Raw genomic sequence first — 19,111 nt, forward strand, 5'->3', positions numbered from 1 at the left:
GCACATCTATAGTATTTAGCATGAAAAAGCCCAGGAATAATCCATGAGAAATTGGGAATTAAAACCTCCAAACTAGTCTGGTACAACCCAAAAAATGAACCTTCATTGCGAACTACCAACCACTAGCCACTTCTAGAGCAGCTTTTCTGCAGTCCGCCAGAGGAGCTGACACCCCACTACACAAAGGGTACACGACCAATTCCTGACACAGTTTGGACTCCATATGTGAGCAGCTTAACACTCACAGAGAAATGAATTAATCTCTTTTCTACAGAAGAGGCATTCTGTAGGGAGTATTTAATCACAAGCTGATCAGGAGCCAAGCCAAGTATCTTCATTCTGAATAGATTAGCTTGGAGCACGTTCATGTTCTGTAAAAAATGAAATGAACAATTACCAGGAACCTTTCTTCTCAACTACTGAAGAGTGAGTTTCTGTGCCATACTTTATTTTCTGAAATTTCCTGGAAAGAGTTTCCTGGAATGTAAGATCGTTTCTCCATGTCTCCCATGGGATGCACGTACACACTAACATGCACACACGCACCAATTATTACAAAACTCGCGATGGATCTATCGTGCAGGAGCAAACACACCGCTCCTCGTGTGAACTTCCACGCGAGCACGTAAAGGAAGCGGACCCGAGTAAACAAAGCCGTACGAACACCAAGGATCAGGGGGCACTTTGCGAGGGCTTCCTCCCGACTGGGCGGAGGGGTGGGAAAGGCGAGGTGCAGCCCAGCGCGGCACGCCGCAGCCCCCGGTGCCCCCACGCATCGCCGCCCCCTCCCCGCGGTGCCGCCCGGCCGGGCAGGTCCCAGCGAGCCGCCCGCCGCAGCCCGCCCGCCCTCGCTCTGTTGCATCAGCAGCGGCGACCTCGGGGCGCTCCCCTCTGCCCCGGCTCGTTTTTGCTGCGCCTTCAGTTCTCGCCCTCCTCCCCCCACCTTCCTGAGCTCCATTCGCGGGGCCCCTCCTCCTGGGCTGCCACCCCTCCTTTTCCCCTCCTCTTTCACAGTCAGAAAACTTGTTAAAAGCTCTGCCCGTGTTCCAAGTTAGAAAAAAACTTTTACGAGGTATCAGCACTTTTCTTTCGCTGGTGGGGAAGGAAGGATGAAAAATACAAAGCAGGAGTAGACTTTTAAAGTTTAAATAGACAGGTCGGAGCGCCTGAGCGTGCTCTTCCGTTTTCCCTTAACCCTCCAGAGAAGTACCCCGAGCCACTCGCACTGCTCATCAGCAGCGGTAAGTTGGAAGTTTTCCTTTCTCGTCTTTTGGTGTACACTTTTTTCTCTTTTTTTTTCCTAAAAACTTTTTTTTTCACTCTAAGGATTTTGCGTTAAATGATCGAACTTGTTTAAAAATATATATGTAATAATAAAAAGTTGTCCCGAAGTACTCGATTTAAACTCGCAGGGATTACGCCGTGCTTTCCTTTCCTTTGTCATATTTTTACACATTTCTAAAAATACGACACTTCCCTCAACTTCCGACCTCGCTCCACGGGGAGAGGCGCTGCGGTGAGGTTGCAGCTGCGGAGCCGCGGACTTGTTGCTCCTTTTGGTGAAGTCTGTGCCCCCCCTCGTGCTGACCCAGAAAGAAGGAACGTAGGTGCGCTCCGCTCCTCTCCGCAGCTCAGCGCAGCGCGCCCCGCTCCTGCCCCACGCATTCCGCTTTCCTGTGGCGATCCCACCGATGCCTGCTCGCTGCTCTTCATTAGGTGCTTTGTTAAATGCTGCTGCTAAGAACGTGGTGACTTCCACGTGGGCTTCCTGGCGATTTTTCCCCCTTTCTCTGATAATAGATGCGATAAAATCCAGACGTGGGTTACGGGTTTGTAACCTAGTTTGTATATAGTTACTCTGTTTTAGCAACCTCGGTAAAGGGATTTTAGGGAAGGAATGTGAGATATCATGATACGTCTTACCACTCCGGCGAGGTTTCTGAGTCCTGGGTGGTTATAAATGAAAGCTGTTTAGGAGCTTTGTGAAAGAATATCCACAGTCAGTGTCATAATCCCGATGTGACACATTCCTTTTATACTACCTTGAAGGCTTAAATACTTTCAAAACGTGGCGAAAAGGAATGATTGAGCAGCATCTCTCAGAGAGCTCAAAAGCTGTTCAAGTTGCAAGAGTTGGCGTGGTTCCACTCTGTAGGTCTCTGCCCCGTGCCAGCAGGGAGAGAAGCGCACCAGAAGGCAGGGAGGGGGACCTGCAGCTGGAGCACAGGGCGCGGGACCTATCTTATCGAGTAGCAAGCTCTCCTCTTAAATAGGAATATTGTGTGCTGATGTTTGTCCTCGAATTTTGCCTTGTGATAACCAGCGAGCCTTGTGTAGGAGCATATTTCGTCTGAGGAATTCTTTCAGATCTTAAAAGTGTGAGAGCCCACGGCAATGGGGATGAAAGTGAGCCGTGAGCACCTGGGCCTGAGTCCTGCGTGTGCCTGCGTGTGTGTGCCTGTACAGGGAGTGAGCTGCAGGACTCAGTGCAGCTTTTCTTCCTGCCTGCTTCACATCTGGACAGCACACTGCACTGCCGAATTTAAGCCTCTGGTCTTTGAGATGTTTACTGAAGTGCTTCCTTCAAAAACTTCAAAGGCAAACACTGGCACTGACCCATGATACCTTACAAGCGTACAAATGGGAGATGGGCAGCAGCAGGCGGAGTTTGGGAGGAAGAAGAAGGGGACGCCAGGGATTTAGCGTAAGTCTGAGTGCTTCCACACTCAGGAGTGCAAACAGATCCAGCGCTGTGAAGTTATCTCAGTTTTCACGTACTGCAAGTCTACGAGATTAATTTTAGTTGTCTCAGAAATGAACTCTGGATTAGGCCAAGGATTCCTGTGGGCACACAGGAAGGTTAGATGACATTGAGCAACATCTGTTTCATCAGATATTGCTCTCTTTCCCTAGTTTCTGGTTTCCCCCCCTCGATGCTACCCGCTGAGCTTATCTCACATGGAGGCACCTGGCCTCTTGTTTATGCCATATGCACTTACTAGGATTCCAGATTTCAAGACCTGAAAGCATGATCTTCAGAGGGCCTGAGGGCCCCTCAAGGAATTCAGTGTTTCTTCTCCTAGTTCCCAAGCGAGTCAAAAAAGGGGTGAGTATGGGCAGTAATACAGAGGGGAGACTTTAGTTGTACAACTAGAGAGTGCCGAAGAAAGCACTTCTGTTTGCTTTGGGCCCCTTTGCAGCTATGCTTTAGAAGTAAATTGGGTGTAGAGAGTACAACATGGGAGAGAAAATCCTGTGGAGAAGATCCACAAGTGACCACCAACGCTGTGAGCATTGAGAAAGCAAACATTTCTGACGCTTTAAATTCTAGCTACTGCAACCATTTAGCATCTTATCTTTGGCAGATGAAATAAACTGAGGCTCATCTTTAGACCTGCAAATGAACTACAGCTTTCCAGGAGAATCTCTGACATTTGCTCATTTCTGTAGGATTTCAGAAAACCAATCTTTCCTATTCCAACCCATCTAAATGCTTTCAGTTGTACGCATCAGTTCTTTTCTTGACAGTGCTGGTTGCTTTTGGGAGATACTCAGATTGATTGATGTTCAAGGTCCAGAATCTTCTCTTTTGTAGACCACTTATTTTTTTATATGTGCAAGGATTTCTGTAGGAAAAGCAAAGATTTTGCCTGTTTTCCAACTGCTTCAGCTGCAAAATCCCATTTTAGATCCCGCTCTTACCCTTTCTGTTCTTCCATCCACTAGCATGTGACCTTCTAACCCTGTAGTCAGACCTGGACATGTTACCACAACACCGAGTTTGCATTATTCTTCATGGAAAATATGAACCAGATGGCATGGTGAATGCTGTCCATAAAAAATAGTTCTCAGATTTCTTAATTGTGGCTTACAAGTCAAATTTCTTCTATATGTGATCATCCAAAACCCATGTAGATGAATGCTGTAATATCTCCTGCTGCTCTGTGTTGTTTTTTCCTATCTTTACCCACACACAGTAGAATCTGGAAGAAATCCATCTTTTAAAAAGTTTAATAGGCCTGCATTAGTCTATCACCCCCCAAAAAAACTCTTTGAAGTACTAATCAGAACTCATGAAATGCGTGTATGCATCATCAGCTATATCCTAAAATTCCTGAACTACTGAAATTGCACCAGTCCCTCAGATCAAGCTGTGCTATTCAGTGGAACTGTTGAAAGAAGTTTGATTGTTAAAAGAAGTCTAGATGCTGAATAAATAGTTTTTGAGTGTAATCTTCCATCAATTTCAAACTATTTACTAGTTAAAACATTTAAATACTTGTTTAATGCAAAAGCTCTTCTTAAACCTAGCAAACATACATTGGAATCAGTTAATAAAAATGGTCTTTCAGTGTCCGGAAAGTGAAGGTGTTATGTCCTGTGAATGAGTTTTCCCTGAAAGAAAAAAAGTAGTGTGTTTCATAAAGCAACAGAATCCACTTAAGTGAAGGAATAATATATTTGTGCCACCACAAGATTATCTGATTAACAGCACAATGTTTTGAATTGACGTGGGGTTTTTATCACTGGCAGAGGCTAGCGTGTAACTGATCTCTTTAAAAAAAGTTTCTTTTCAAAACTATGTATGAGTAATTCAAGCGTGGAATGTTTCCTCCTGGAGTTTATATTGCCAGAGGATATAAATGAAACTTAGCAATTTTGCATGCTGAAGTAAATTAAAAAATAGGTAGTAAATTCTCAAAATATTGCAGGTGTGAGATTAGGTAGGTCAAAACTGAAGTAAATCATGTAATGGACCAGAGTGGTGTGTAATTAAAAAACAAACAATATATTGCTGCCTAGAAATAACACGTCCTCTGTTTTCTTAATCAAAGTTTCAATCTGAAATAACATTTAGACAGTAAAAAAGTACACCGAGTCTGAGGAAAGTCTGTTAATGCGGTAGTTCCAAATCATCTAAAAGCTGGCTAATTAAATCAAGAAGCTGTTACTTGAAAAAGGCTCCTTCTGTCCACTTCCACTGCTAGGACGTGGAGAAAAGTTTGCCTGTAAAACAAACTTCACGTGCTGTATAGTTACAGACTGTTCTCTGTTTTAACAGTCTCAGCATGAGGAGGGACCCAGTCATATTGCATTCCTGCCTTTCCAGAGCCCTCTATGCTCGTGTGCTGACGTCTTTCCTACCAAACTGAACCAATAAAGACAAACTAATCTTTTCCTGGGAATGACTAAACCCGGGAATGGATGTGTCCTGAAAGTGTGTGTTGGAAAGAAACATGCTGCGCGTCCCTCCCAGCAAGGCTTCCAGATTTAAAAGTCTGAAGAGGGCCTGATCCTTTGATGGGACTTCATTCATGTGAAGAACTAATTATGTGAGGAAGGGTCTGTTCGCCGCAGTAGGTAAACTTCCTCTGCACTTCAGAGCGAGCTGACCAGGCGGGCTGCGGAAGCGGCCCTAGGTTATTTTGCAGGGGTTCGAAAATAATTGGCACCTCCGAGCCGTCGGAGCAAGTACTTTAAACACTTGGCTCTCATTATTCTCTGACTCTGATAGCAGAAAAGACAGTGCTTTCTTATTTGGCGTAGCATATATTGTTATGATTGAGTATGCCAAATTTATAACCTTCTGTTTCCAGTGAGTCACCACTCTGTGAAAGAAAATCTCTTTGGTACTAGAATTTCCTATTTTATGAATTATCCAGAAATTGGGTTTTTTTGTTGTTGTTTGTCTGTTTGTTTGTTTTCTATACATAACCTTCACTAGGGAATATATCCTTGATGTGATGGGAAGGAAACTATTTGGACATTATCAGAACTATTAATACAGGAAAGAGATTACTCAGCATGCATGGTACAAACATCTCTGCCCAGCAGCATCTACTTCAAAAGGGATGCTTTGTGCTTATTTTTTCTTGTAGGTGCCCAATTTCGCATGTGCTCATGCGGAACAAGTCAAAACGTAGGGTTTTTAAGCAGAAAAGGTTACCATTCTCCACTTGATAAAAACTACACATTGAGCTTTGTTTTTCCTAGGAATCTGGAACGTCGAGTAGAATATTTCACTTGTTTTTTTGTCACCTCGTGTATTTTCGGAAATCCCTGAGAAGTGGTGCATTTCCCTGAAACTTAAACTCAAGTTGAGAGACACAGTTTAAACTTGCTGTGTTTTACAGTTGGATTGCAAATCGCTCACTAGGAGTTGCCTTAGAAAGTGCTCACTTGCCTTTCCTTCCTGGGTAAATCTTTTTTCCTTTCAAAGTGAAGTGAAGGAATTTAAATCTAAAAAGATGCAAATGGGGAGTTGAAACTACAGTAAATCAAGCAAGCCACAGATAGCCAGGAAACCAGTTCTTCCAATATGGTAACATAAGCTTAGCTGTGCCTGATGCATTTAGTATTTTTGGTTCCTTTATAAAAGTGTAGGTGAAGAGTACCAATATCAATCTTTGTGCTGCAAATACTTATTTATAAATTTAATTTAGAAAACAAGATTTTCTGAATCAATATGCAGTAAGAACTTTGCATCATTAGGAGCTACACTCAGATGTATCACACACAGTGTATTTATTATGTGTGCAATAGCTCAATTTTATATTGCCATGGAAAACGTTGTGCACATTTGTAATGGTGAAATGTTAGGTATCTGACCCTAAGATACAGTACATTTTTTTTATGTAGATTATGCTATGTTTTGCTTTCCTGCTCTTTTAAAGAATGAGTATCTAAATAAATAACCATGGATGAGACACACTGAAAAGAGAGAAATCTTTCATTTATTCTTAGTATGTTCAGGGAGTACTACCAAACGCTTCCACATCCTGCTTCAGCGGTGTGTCACAGCTGTTTTCAGCCTGCGGCAGATGTTGGTCATTGAACTGCAGCTGCCACCAAGGAAGCTGGTTTTAGCCAACCACAGTGGCAACCAGGATTTTTCATGGACTTCCTGAAAACATGACTGAAATTAGGAACTTCTTTCTTTCATTGTGTTTGGAGACATCATAAAATATTTATCTTTACAGTTTCCCATACTTGCCACTCCACCTGCAGACTAAGTGAAGCACATGAACTAAAACAAAGCTAACTCTTAGCATATGGTTAACACTGATCTGCGTGTGATTCAGCTCATCAAAAGTATTAAACATCTGTCTTAACCATCAGTTGTTTTTTTTTTTCCTTTGTTTCCTTCTTTAGCTGATATCTCGCGAAGATGGGTGATTGGAGTGCCCTGGGAAAACTTCTTGACAAGGTTCAAGCTTATTCTACTGCAGGAGGAAAAGTATGGCTGTCTGTCCTCTTTATTTTCCGAATTCTGCTACTGGGGACAGCAGTCGAGTCTGCCTGGGGAGATGAACAGTCTGCTTTTCGGTGCAATACTCAACAGCCTGGTTGTGAGAACGTCTGCTATGACAAGTCCTTCCCCATCTCCCATGTGCGTTTCTGGGTTCTGCAGATCATATTTGTGTCTGTACCAACCCTGTTGTACCTGGCGCACGTGTTCTACGTGATGAGGAAAGAAGAGAAGCTGAACAAAAGAGAAGAAGAGCTCAAGGTGGTCCAAAATGATGGTGTGAATGTGGATATGCACCTCAAACAAATAGAAATTAAGAAATTCAAGTATGGTATTGAGGAGCATGGCAAGGTAAAGATGCGTGGGGGACTGCTCCGTACTTACATTATCAGCATCCTCTTTAAGTCTGTCTTCGAGGTGGCTTTCCTGCTGATACAGTGGTACATTTATGGGTTTAGCCTGAGTGCCATCTACACTTGTGAGCGAGACCCATGCCCTCACAGGGTGGACTGTTTCCTGTCCCGTCCAACTGAGAAAACCATCTTCATCGTATTCATGCTGGTAGTGTCTTTGGTGTCTCTTGCCTTGAACATCATTGAGCTTTTCTACGTGTTCTTCAAGGGTGTCAAGGATCGTGTGAAAGGAAAAACCGACCCCTACTCCCACAGTGGCACGATGAGCCCTTCCAAGGACTGTGGTTCCCCCAAATATGCGTATTACAATGGCTGTTCCTCACCAACCGCCCCCTTGTCTCCCATGTCTCCCCCGGGGTACAAGCTTGTTACCGGAGACAGGAACAATTCCTCCTGTCGTAACTACAATAAGCAAGCCAGCGAGCAAAACTGGGCCAACTACAGTGCGGAGCAGAATAGGATGGGGCAGGCTGGCAGCACCATCTCCAACTCACATGCCCAGCCCTTCGACTTCCCTGATGAGCACCAGAACACGAAAAAACTGGCGTCGGGTCATGAGCTGCAACCCCTCACCATTGTGGACCAGAGGCCTCCCAGCAGAGCCAGCAGCCGAGCCAGCAGCAGGCCTCGACCTGACGACCTGGAGATCTAAGCTTCTCACTGCAGTACTTGCTCGACTATGAAACGACGTGCATTGGAAGATGCAGTCAGTGCTGATCTTGTTCCAGTGGAGGTGGTACTTAACAGTCTCAAGCAGGAGATTTTAACAATCGTAAAAACAAACAGGCAAACAAACTTTTAAAATACTTGCTGTTTTTTGGGGAGGATATGGGGTTGGTGTGGGGTGGTACAATACACATTGGTATTTAATGTAGCTGGTTTAAAGAATTTAAATACTAAAAAAAAAAAAAAAAAAGAAAAAGATAAGTAGTCGTTACTAAGGTATGGGGTTGTTTTTTCTAGAAAGGCTGTAAATATCTGAGTGTATGTGTATGTGCGTACTATTGTGTTTGTTTCTAAAGAATCTTCTAAAACCCAATAATAACTGAACTCACATTTGTCAGGGTGAAGTGCTGTCTGAAGATGAAAAGGTTTTTCCTATTCAACAAGCAAAAAATCCAGGATTGTCTCTGATCATTTCCCTGTCAAGAACATTCCATTCTTAATAAGTGCACTTTGAAGGTAAACTTTCCTGCATAGTCCTCCAGGTTGTTGAAAGGCTTCTGTGAGGACAGTCTACAACTCAAATTTCAGAAAAAACCCACCAAGAAATATTTTGGTCACCTGCTTTTCCAGCTCTTGATGCAGGTAGATTTAGTGATGTGCATAGGTGGAAGTGGGATAGCTCCACGCTCCTAGAACCAGCAACCACACTTTTGCCCACAGCAATATTCATGTCCTGCTGCTCACGTGCAGTCTCATTAGCATCATACAAAACCCAGTTGGCTGTCACTTGCAGATTTAAGCATTAGGACAGGCAAGCAACTTACTCCAATTAATTTTATCACACCTTTATGTATTTTAAGGGTGTACATGTGTGTGTGGATATGGAGGTAAAGGTGTACACAAAACACACTTGGAAGCATACACTGAGAAGCATATGCACACAGATTACTTGCAGTTGACGCTTGCTCATGGATATTGTGAAGGTGTGGGCCACTATGGTGTTTACATTCTCTGATTCCTTCAATGCAAGTGAAGCACATGTCATATATTTTTTTAATTCTATATAATATTTTCCATGTATCCTAAATGGATGCTTTTTAAAAAATAAAAAATAAAAAAAAAGCCTAATCCTGGATGTCTTGCTCTGGAAAATCTCTCTTTTAAGTCAGCGGGAGTTTTGCCTGAGCAAAGTCTACAGGATCAAGCTCAAGATGTAGTGACCCATCTTCTTGCTGGCATGAATGATTTTCTTTATAGAAGTTAGGGATGGAAAAGACCCATTCGGTCATCTAGCCAATCTCCCTGATAGGTAATAATGATGCTTGAACGATAGAAGTTGTAGTACTGTAAGCAAGCTTTAGTCTTTTATGTGAAAAACTTAGAAGAAATGCTTTGTGCTGGATTAATAATAAAATATGCCTACATGACTTTTGCAGTAACTGGTATTTTTCTTATACTAAGTATTTGCATTTACTGAACTGTAATGTCCACTCCAAGTTTGACAGTTAGGTCTTTCTAGATGGCTCTAGCAACTTTAGAGTTTACACTTAGGTTTTGTTTGAAATGCAAGTGAAGTTGAAAGGATTTAAAAAAAAATAAAATACAATTCTAGATAATTTATTTGAAATAAATTCTAAAGAAATCTACCAGTTTCTTCAAATGTATTGCCTCTTAGCTGAACACAGATTGACCAAGGAAATACATAGCTTGGTTTCATTTTGCAGCAACACAAATAAATGGTTTCATTTACTACAGTATATTAATTTGTTTGACATTCCATGTTAAACTACTGTCGTGTTCAACTTCATTGCATGTTTGCAACCATAGTCCATTGGATCATGTTGTCTGGAGAACATTAGTCAATAAAGTTTTAATTTAGTATAAATACATGTTCTGATTGTCTTTTACTATTTTATACGCCCGTGTATTTTTTGTTTCAGTATTGCAGTTTAAACTCCTTCCTTCCCTCTTCATTTTTCCCTAGTCACGGTGCATTTCAGAAGCAGTCTTGGTAAAATCCATCTGGATTTACTTTGAATTGAAATGTATGAGGGACAAATTCTGAGACCCTCAGAGCCCTGGAACAAAATCATGCTCAGCATGAACTACTGAAATGTAAATCTTGCCATGAGCCTCGGAATATATATAATTATTTGCAAACTATTAGAAAATACTGTAATAGTAAGATACAAACACAACATTTTAAAGGTTTTTTTTCATATGCAGACAATGTTCTACAATATGAAATCATTGCTTCAAGTTTACATTCCCCTATGTAATCAGATTGCTTGACAGTTTCAATTTCTGAAATGAAATCGTCGCTCTCTCGAGAGTAAAGTGAGGTTAGGATTTCATGTAGCGTTTTCTGCTTCATCTTTTAGATCCCTGTCCCGATGAAGACATATGGTGCTTGGCTTTCCCACTTTGGACTTTGAAAGAAAAATGGTTAAACTCCTTTTTTTAAAAAAAAAAAAAAAATCAAAATGATCATGAAGTTATGTTACAGCTCTCTACTTTCAAATTTGTTCGGCTAATTTCTTCCCCTTCCTACTAGTAAAGAGAGGAAAGAGGGGAAATTAGCAGGACAGGACTACTGGATTTACATCTATGAGAGATGGTACTAACACAAGGAGTGACTGCTTGAAGTATTTCTTAAGTAATAATGATGAGTCATATTTTAAGCTGGCTTGCCCTAGTTCATCTGTTCAAAGGGAAGAACATTCCAAGCATTTTGTGAGGATCATCCTATTGGAAAGGTGAGTACAGAAACTTTCAGTGAAGGGCTCACCCTGAAACAAAATCTCTTGTCTCATAGACAGACTGATTGTAAAGTATGTCCCAAGCTACGGACTCAGTTCCTTAAGGCATCATGGACAGGTGAAATAAATTTGTGCTTCAGTGTCAAGGTTCTCGAGTGATTTTTTGGTGGTGATACATATGTATGCATGTTTCAGGCCAATTCTCCCACCTATATATATTTCTGTGGAGTGTATTTCTTGCATACTTTGAAGTTGCCATCACAGTGATAAAGTTTTGTGTGCCATTCATCCAATTTCCTTATATACTTTCTCCAGTGTGCTTATTCAGCAGCAGTTGTGTTCTCTGCAAATGATAAAAAAATATATTTCTAGTAATTCTAGTACATATTTTTATGTTAGATAGTGAATTTAAAGTGGAAATGATATTATGAAACATTTCTGAGGATAATCAAAAAGAAAAGGTTACCAACAACAGCAAGAAACAAATTACAAAATCTGCTTAGTACTAAAAATTTTTGTTGATTTTTTTTTTTTAATATAGTATTTTGAAAAAAAAAAAGACAAATTCATCTTAAGGCCTCCACCCTACTCCAGTAATTTGAAATGTCTGTAAAGAGTAAAGTTAGAAGGATGAACATTAAAGACGGTCTGAAATCTATATTTAGATCCTGTAATTTCAAAGTGTTTTAAATACAGTGAGCTTGCAGTGAAGGTTCCTTCCTGTTTTAGAAGAGAAATTTCCATATTTGAAGGGAAAACAATTATGGGCTATAGCAGTAGTTTGAGAACCAGAACAAACTGTGAGTGTACCTGTTACACCCTCTGAAATTGGTCAGTTTTAAATTATGCACTCATCTTAATGTTTCAGAACTAAGGCTGTCTACAATGCTGCTGTGCTACGTAGGTTGATTGGCTGTCATTTCCTTAGACTTTCTCTGCAACTTGGCATTGATTTAAAAAAGAAGAAAAGAAAAGAAAAGAAAAGAAAAGAAAAGAAAAGAAAAGAAAAGAAAAGAAAAGAAAAGAAAAGAAAAGAAAAGAAAAGAAAAGAAAAGAAAAGAAAAGAAAAGAAAAGAAAAGAAAAGAAAAGAAAAGAAAAGAAAAGAAAAGAAAGAAAAGAAAAGAAAAGAAAAGAAAAGAAAAGAAAAGAAAAGAAAAGAAAAGAAAAGAAAGAAAAGAAAAGAAAAGAAAAGAAAAGAAAAGAAAAGAAAAGAAAAGAAAAGAAAAGAAAAGAAAAGAAAAGAAAAGAAAAGAAAAGAAAAGAAAAGAAAAGAAAAGAAAAGAAAAGAAAAGAAAAGAAAAGGAAGAAAAGAAAAGAAAAAAGAAAAAAGAAAGAAAAGAGAAAGAGGGAGGAAAGAAGGAAAGGAAGGAAAGGAAGGAAGGAAGGAAGGAAGGAAGGAAGGAAGGAAGGAAGGAAGGAAGGAAGGAAGGAAGGAAGGAAGGGAGGGAGGGAGGGAGGGAGGGAAGAAGGGAGGAAGGGAGGAAGGGAGGAAGGGAGGAAGGAAGAAAAGTATACTGATTTAAATATTTTAGTGCTGGAACTCAAATCTGGGAGTTGCCAGATCTGAACTTAACCTTTATTGATTCATGTGCAGTTCTGAGTATGAGAGACCAAACCTCCTCTGGTACTGATGGTGGCTGTTTCTACCTGTCTAGGTCACAATTTCTTTTAATTCTTCTAGTAAATTCCTCAGTGATTATTACTGCTCCATTTTCCAGACTTCATACAAATTAGGGCGGAAAATAGGATTTGCCCACCTTCTGTAAAACCTTTTTTCTCTATTATTTACTGCTAACCAAAGCTTGGCAGTACTGGGCTTTCTACTGAACTCATGAACTACTTGAATATACAGGGTTTTTTTTAACACGGTATATTATACAAATCTCTTTCAAGATGTCTTTTTTTTCTTCTCACATTACTAACTCCAGCTATTTCCAGTTGGATTTACTGAAGGATTCAATTGACTGAGGAGGAATACATGGCTCCTGAGGATTTCTTTGGGGAAAAAAGGGGGAAAAAAAAGTACAATCCTCAGATGGCACAGAGTTGTTGAAGCTACTCTTGCATTACTTTTGTTTCTGCTGCCAGCATAAACAATAATTTTAGAAGCGTAAGGTGTGCTTAGATGTATTATTTGTCCCTTGAAAGTATTTGAGGATTGTCCATTTTATTCTAATTGATCAAGACGAGTTTTGCACATAATGACTCCAGAAACAGAGGACTGTAGAATTTGCTCTACAAAGAGATGGCTGCTTTTCCGTGACTTAAACCACGTGCTTTTGATTTTGCCCAAGGACGTATTCACACCCAGACTTTGTCAGTCCTGGCAAGTGTGTCAGATGAAAATTACACGATGCGAGCACATCACTAGATTAAAACAGGAAGAGCTCATTGGCCTGTCTACTTATTTAAAAGGTATTCTGGTAAACAGAAAAAAAAGAATGCTTATCTTAAACTTGTCTCAAAAGCTTCCTGACATACAGCACTACCAGAAGACCCTTACAAAGACATACAGACACTGTGCATGTATACCCCCTAGCATTATCCCACAGTTTCTATGTCTAGAAGCTGTTTAAATTGACTTCTCAATGATCTGGAAAGACCAACTGCCTCCAAGATTGCTGCTTTCCCCCGCTTTTTTCTCATGGTAGCCAAAATACTGCATCCACTTTACTGGCATGCTGGAATTTGCAATGCAAAAACATGTTGGGCAAAGACAGACAAGCTTTCATAGGGTTCCTTTTAAGTGCTGAAGAAGCATAATGTTTGAAGCTAGAGGCAAAGATTCTGGGACAGGCTGTACTGGGTAAGTAACAGACAGAAAGTAGAGTCAACCAATCACAAGGAATGGTTTTTTGGTGACTGTGGTTCTCCCGTCGTTTCAAAAGACTGAGTCTCTGCTATTATGTTGAAGAGATGTGAATAATAAAACGAAACATATGAGCGTAGACTTGTATAAAAGCAAAAATGTTCAGACATTTAAATTGCTCCTTGAAACAAGCCTAGACCTCAGATGCGTACTTCCTAGTAGAACTGACAGGAAAACCAAGACAACATTCGCAAGTTCCTGGGTTTTACTCATAAACCAGTGTCAAAGTTCATTTCAATTTCAGATATTAACAGATTGGTTCCATAAAAAAGTATTATGACATTTAACAACTGCAAAAGGTATAAGCTATTAAGTCTTGAATGGTGACCACTTCAATATGTGTAATCATACTATTTCCTTACAACTTTCTTTTTACTTAATTCAGTGTAGAGGTAAGTTTATGAAAAATAGTACGTTTGCTTTTTTTAACGGATATATAAAGGTAATGACATTCATAAGGAAATACAGATTATTCTGAAATATGTCTAACTCTGCTGGGTTGGACAGTTAAGGAATGAAATCTTCATTTTGCCTCTCTTCATACTTGTTAGAAAGTTTTTCATTTTCCAAATATCTGCACAGTTTTACAAGGCTGCTGAATGTGCCTCTGTTCTCACTGGCTGTTCTGTGAGCTTTGCTTGAATAGGAATCTTTGCATCCTTCTCTGGCTTCTTTTTTCCATCCAGCTTTGCAGCCCCAAATATGTAAAGAAATGTAATGATAACTGATACCAGTGCAATCATGAAATATATAGTAGTTCTGTTTTATACGTCTACAACTAACTGAATAGGAAACAGCATGGAAAATTTCTTAGGGGATTAGAGAAGCCTTTGGATACTTCAGGATCTTAAAACCACCAGTCCTTGCTGAACCAGACATTTTCAGTCTCAGCTTCTGCTGAGTCATAAAGTTCACTGCCTTTGAAGACTGAAGTAGCTTGGCTCAAAATTAACGTTGTTCTGGAAAAGTTCAAGCCTGCACTAATGACCATATTTGCATACTGTTCTCAGTGGCATTTACATATAATAAAACACCCTCCACATGATGGCCTCTTCAAAACACAGGCTTTGCTTACACTTTGAATTTTTCCTGTTTTTATCTATGTATCATTACTTCAAAGTGTTTTGCTGCAAGTACTCCTCTGTATATTTAGGAGACTCATCATGGTCGTTTGAAACCTGAGTATACAGCCAGCTGTAAGATTGTTCCCCTTTTTTTTTTTTTTTTTTTGTGTGTGTGTGTGTGTGTGTGTGTGCAGGCAAAGAAGTATTACTCAGGCTAGAATCCTACCTCCATACATCTACTGAAGCCAAGGAGCTTCTATTGAGAGGAGTGAGATGGAAACTCTGCTCTGAGCTTTCCTTAGTACCTTCTTTTATTGAAGACCCTGTAGTTCTGTGTGTTGAATCCTGAAGAATGTGTGTTCTTCAGGAGCACATGGAGGATTCAGCTGTGAATCTGTGGGCCATGTGCAAATTGCTGAGATCTAGGACAATCTCAGGAATTTCTGCTGCCTCCATTTTGATTGTTGGTATCCCCCAGCTCTGTGGACTTTGCACTGGCTATGGAGCTCGATCTCTGAGTGTGAGTTTGGGTATTCAAGTAGTGCTATTAAGGAGTGTATGTGTTCAGGAAGCGAGTCTGGAATATTTTCTGTAGCTTTTGAAAGAATTGAGGTAAAACAGTCAATTGCTGTTCCTTGTTCTGAACAGCTGTAAAAGTGTGAAGAGATTTCTGCATGAATGCTAGTGAAAACTGTGGAAATTCCTAACTCCTTCTATTATGGTTGAGGCTTCAGCTAGGAACTGTAATATCCTGTCAATATTTTTTGTCTTCTCCGCTCGTCCCATGCAGGCATCTTCTCCTGCTTCCCATATCCTATTTGCGTATCATTTATGCAACAAGTACTTAATGTTTTGCACTGAAAATACCTCCTGTAGTGATTATTTTTCCTTTGCATCATGTGGTGAGGAGCACTCAAATCTTTTAGAACATGTTGCTTTATTAAGTATTTATTATTTGATTAACAATCTGTTTTTTCTCTTATTTTATGACATTTCATTCAGAATTAATGTCATGGATATTAACTACTACCACCAAATTTCTTCTGGTAGCTTAGAAAGTCATTTTGTGTCTCCCCTCATAGAAATCCACTCTTGTGTCAATCACTTTCTTTTTGATAGTATTTTATAATTAAGTGAGACAGTAATGGAGCCCAGGTCCGCTAGTTACCTACCTTAGCCAGCTGCACAGATGCAGCGAAAGTGCAAGGACATGGAGTTTGTCCAAATCTTCCTCCCACCTCAGTCCCAAAGGAACTTAAAGCTACACTTACACTAATGATTGTGTACACTATATAAATAATAATACCTGGAGTTGCACTGATACAGCACTTTTAATCTTCAAAGAACTTTGAAAACCCCATGTAATTAGCATGCTACAGTCATCTCTTACAATACTGCACGAACTCCAGTTCTACCCACTGTGGGAGCCAAAATGGGAATCTGAACAGCCAAGGAGATTATACATAACCTCCATTATCACTATAAGATTAAATAGAAAATGCTGAACAAGGGTATTTTAGTACTTCTGCAGGAGGAGGATCCATAACTAGCAGGAAGCCAGTCTCCCTAAGATAAGGAAACAGGAAAGTTTTCTTTACTGGTAATCTACTGCTTCAGATCTCTAAACACATTTTACCTTGAACTTTGTCTCAGTGAAGCTGGCAACAGATCACAGGTAGATTATCTCATTACTTAGAGAGTCTTCATCTTTATGCAACTTGAATACATCCATCCTTTTTTATTAAAAAAGCTGTAACTTGAAGGAATTGAAAAGGGGTGTAGGCATAGGAAATATGACATTAAATATGTTTCTGTAGGCATTGATGAGACTGTGCAGGAGAAACTTATCTGTAATACACCATCAGAAATTGACAATCCAACTGAGCATAATCCAATTATAATATTTACCAAGAACTTCCAGCATGTTTACAACAGCTCTTGTGAATGCTGAGGAGTTTGCTCTTAAAACCACCTGATTATTTGCTGGAGATTATCATTATGATGTTCTCAAAGCTACACTATTAACAAAGGAGAAAGAAAAAAAAAAAAAAATCCAGTAGTAGCCCATTCAGACTATGGATTATAGCAGTGTAGAGGAACAGAACATTTTGGATAAACAAAATATGGAGCATTTCTGAACTTCACCATTTCCATTTTTCCCAGAGTCATACAGTGATTATCATGTATTTTTTTGGCAGAAAGTCTGTTGTGTTTCATTTTTTCCCAAATTGTTTTAGCTTATAGACATTTAATAGGGCGAGTAGATGCTCTTTTAAGCCATAGCACATATAAATAATCATAGGAAAATAATCTTGAGCCTAGATTTCGAAAGATGTGATCATGCAGAATTAATTTGCTTCCCATTCAGTCAATAAGTACATGCATCCATATGCCATGATTTTTACTCCATTTAAAGAGCAATGTGTTTTGTTGGTTTTCTTTTCAATTGCGCTGATCTTTGTTATATTTAAATAGCACCCAAGATCATTAGCATAACCATACATCAGGATGAGATTTTTGATGATGAGCGATGATTTGTACTCGCATCTTTGCCTTTATTTTCACTACTTTGTTGATTTGCTTTAGGTGAAATATATTCTCCGTTATAATCAGCATATTTTTAGCTAGTCCTGGACTATTTAAGGAAAAGTCGTCAGATTACCTCAAGCATATTAGAAATACATACTAAAGCTTCCTCTTTCCAATTATGCATCAGGACAGTTTCATCAGTAGGGCCACAGCAAAGAGCCACCTGAGAATAAGAAATAATGTTTTGAAAAAGCAGCAAAGCAAGACTGGGGAAGACAGCATGGTGAATCGTATGAGCGCATTTTAAGCAACCACAGCTGTTTTAACTGTCCAGCAAGAGAAGTTATGCCAGCTATTTTTACAGTGGTAAAACTGCAGGTCTCAGAGCAGGAGGAAGGAAAGGGAGTGACTAGGCACAGCTGTATGAAAGGTGGTGTAGGAAAAATGCTGACAGCCAGGAAACGGATGTTTGAAAAGAAAGAGTGGCTCTACAGTAGGTGTTCTGTGATCTTTTCATATGCAACAAAAATGGAATTTTGAATCTGAGATGAGGATGTTGAAGGTGTTGGAGGTGAGAAACTTGAATCTTAACAGTCTCCAGAAACTCATGGATTTTCATTGGGCCCAACAGTGAACTCTTTTGAAACATATGACAAATATATACCTCAGCAGATAAATATCATTTGCTTCACAATTCTGCTTAGCAGGATACAGCTATACTTGAGGCACACTTAGTTCAAGGTTGTGTAGAAGAACCCCACCACCACCACCACCACCCCCAGATTCTGATTTCCCTTTTTCAAGACGATTTGCACAGCTGCATTTTCCCACTGCTGCTCCCTGTTGGATCCCTACTTGGGCCAGCTTTGTTAGCTATTTGTCTGTCTTTGCTTGTATTTTTATCTCCGCTCAATGGTAAGAGGGAGGTACAGAGATGCTAAAATGACCCAGAGGTGCAGCCGGCCCTAGCAGTATTTCCACATCCTGCCAGCACTGTGACTGACTCATTGAGTCTCACATTGAAGATGCTGTTACCAGCCGGGTTGAATGCCCCAGCAGCGTGGCTCGCACTGCCTCTGGATGTGTCACACCCTGCTGCACTGAGTCACCGGGAGGCACCTGCACAGTTTGCTGTTGGCTCGGGGATGGACAGGTCTCAAAGAAATGCACCAGGCTGCACGCCTGTCCTGCATCTCCTCCCACTTCCTTCTTTTCTCCTTTGGGGTTCCACTTGCGTTCTGTGCCATCTCACCTGTAAATGTTACCAGCACTTCTTTTTCTTCTGTTTTCCTGTTGCTCTGGCCCGTACTCAGACAAGCTTTTCAAACTGTGAGCTTTTCAAGTTATCCAAGTCAAATGTAAATAGGCCGTTTGTAGAAGCATGCAAATCAAGTAATTGATCTGCTAATGTGAGATGTATCAGACAATAGAAGGAGATTCACTGTGCAGACCTTTAGAACTAGAATATCAGGGAAGTCATTCTGATGGCACCTGCATGCTCTTGGACACTTTAATAAATTTACAAGAGAATGGGTAGGGAAGTTTCATGTCGCTTCCCCTG

General features: G+C 40.2%; 1 protein-coding gene across 1 annotated transcript; it reads left to right on the forward strand.

Moving 5' to 3' along the window:
* Window positions 1-901: 901 nt before the first annotated feature.
* On the forward strand, window positions 902-10,217 carry GJA1 (gap junction protein alpha 1). The gene is made up of 2 exons (XM_048936554.1): window positions 902-1,241; window positions 7,153-10,217. Exon 2 carries the CDS (start codon window positions 7,169-7,171, stop codon window positions 8,312-8,314), a length of 1,146 nt encoding a protein of 381 aa, XP_048792511.1. The 5' UTR covers window positions 902-1,241; window positions 7,153-7,168; the 3' UTR covers window positions 8,315-10,217.
* Window positions 10,218-19,111: the final 8,894 nt, after the last annotated feature.

This window comes from Lagopus muta, chromosome 2 (assembly GCF_023343835.1).
Source record: "Lagopus muta isolate bLagMut1 chromosome 2, bLagMut1 primary, whole genome shotgun sequence".
NCBI classification, from domain to species: domain Eukaryota; kingdom Metazoa; phylum Chordata; class Aves; order Galliformes; family Phasianidae; genus Lagopus; species Lagopus muta.

What these genes read in the sequence shown, in the direction of transcription:
- GJA1 (XM_048936554.1), top strand. Translation starts at nt 7,169, where the DNA reads ATGGGTGATTGGAGTGCCCTGGGAAAACTTCTTGACAAGGTTCAAGCT.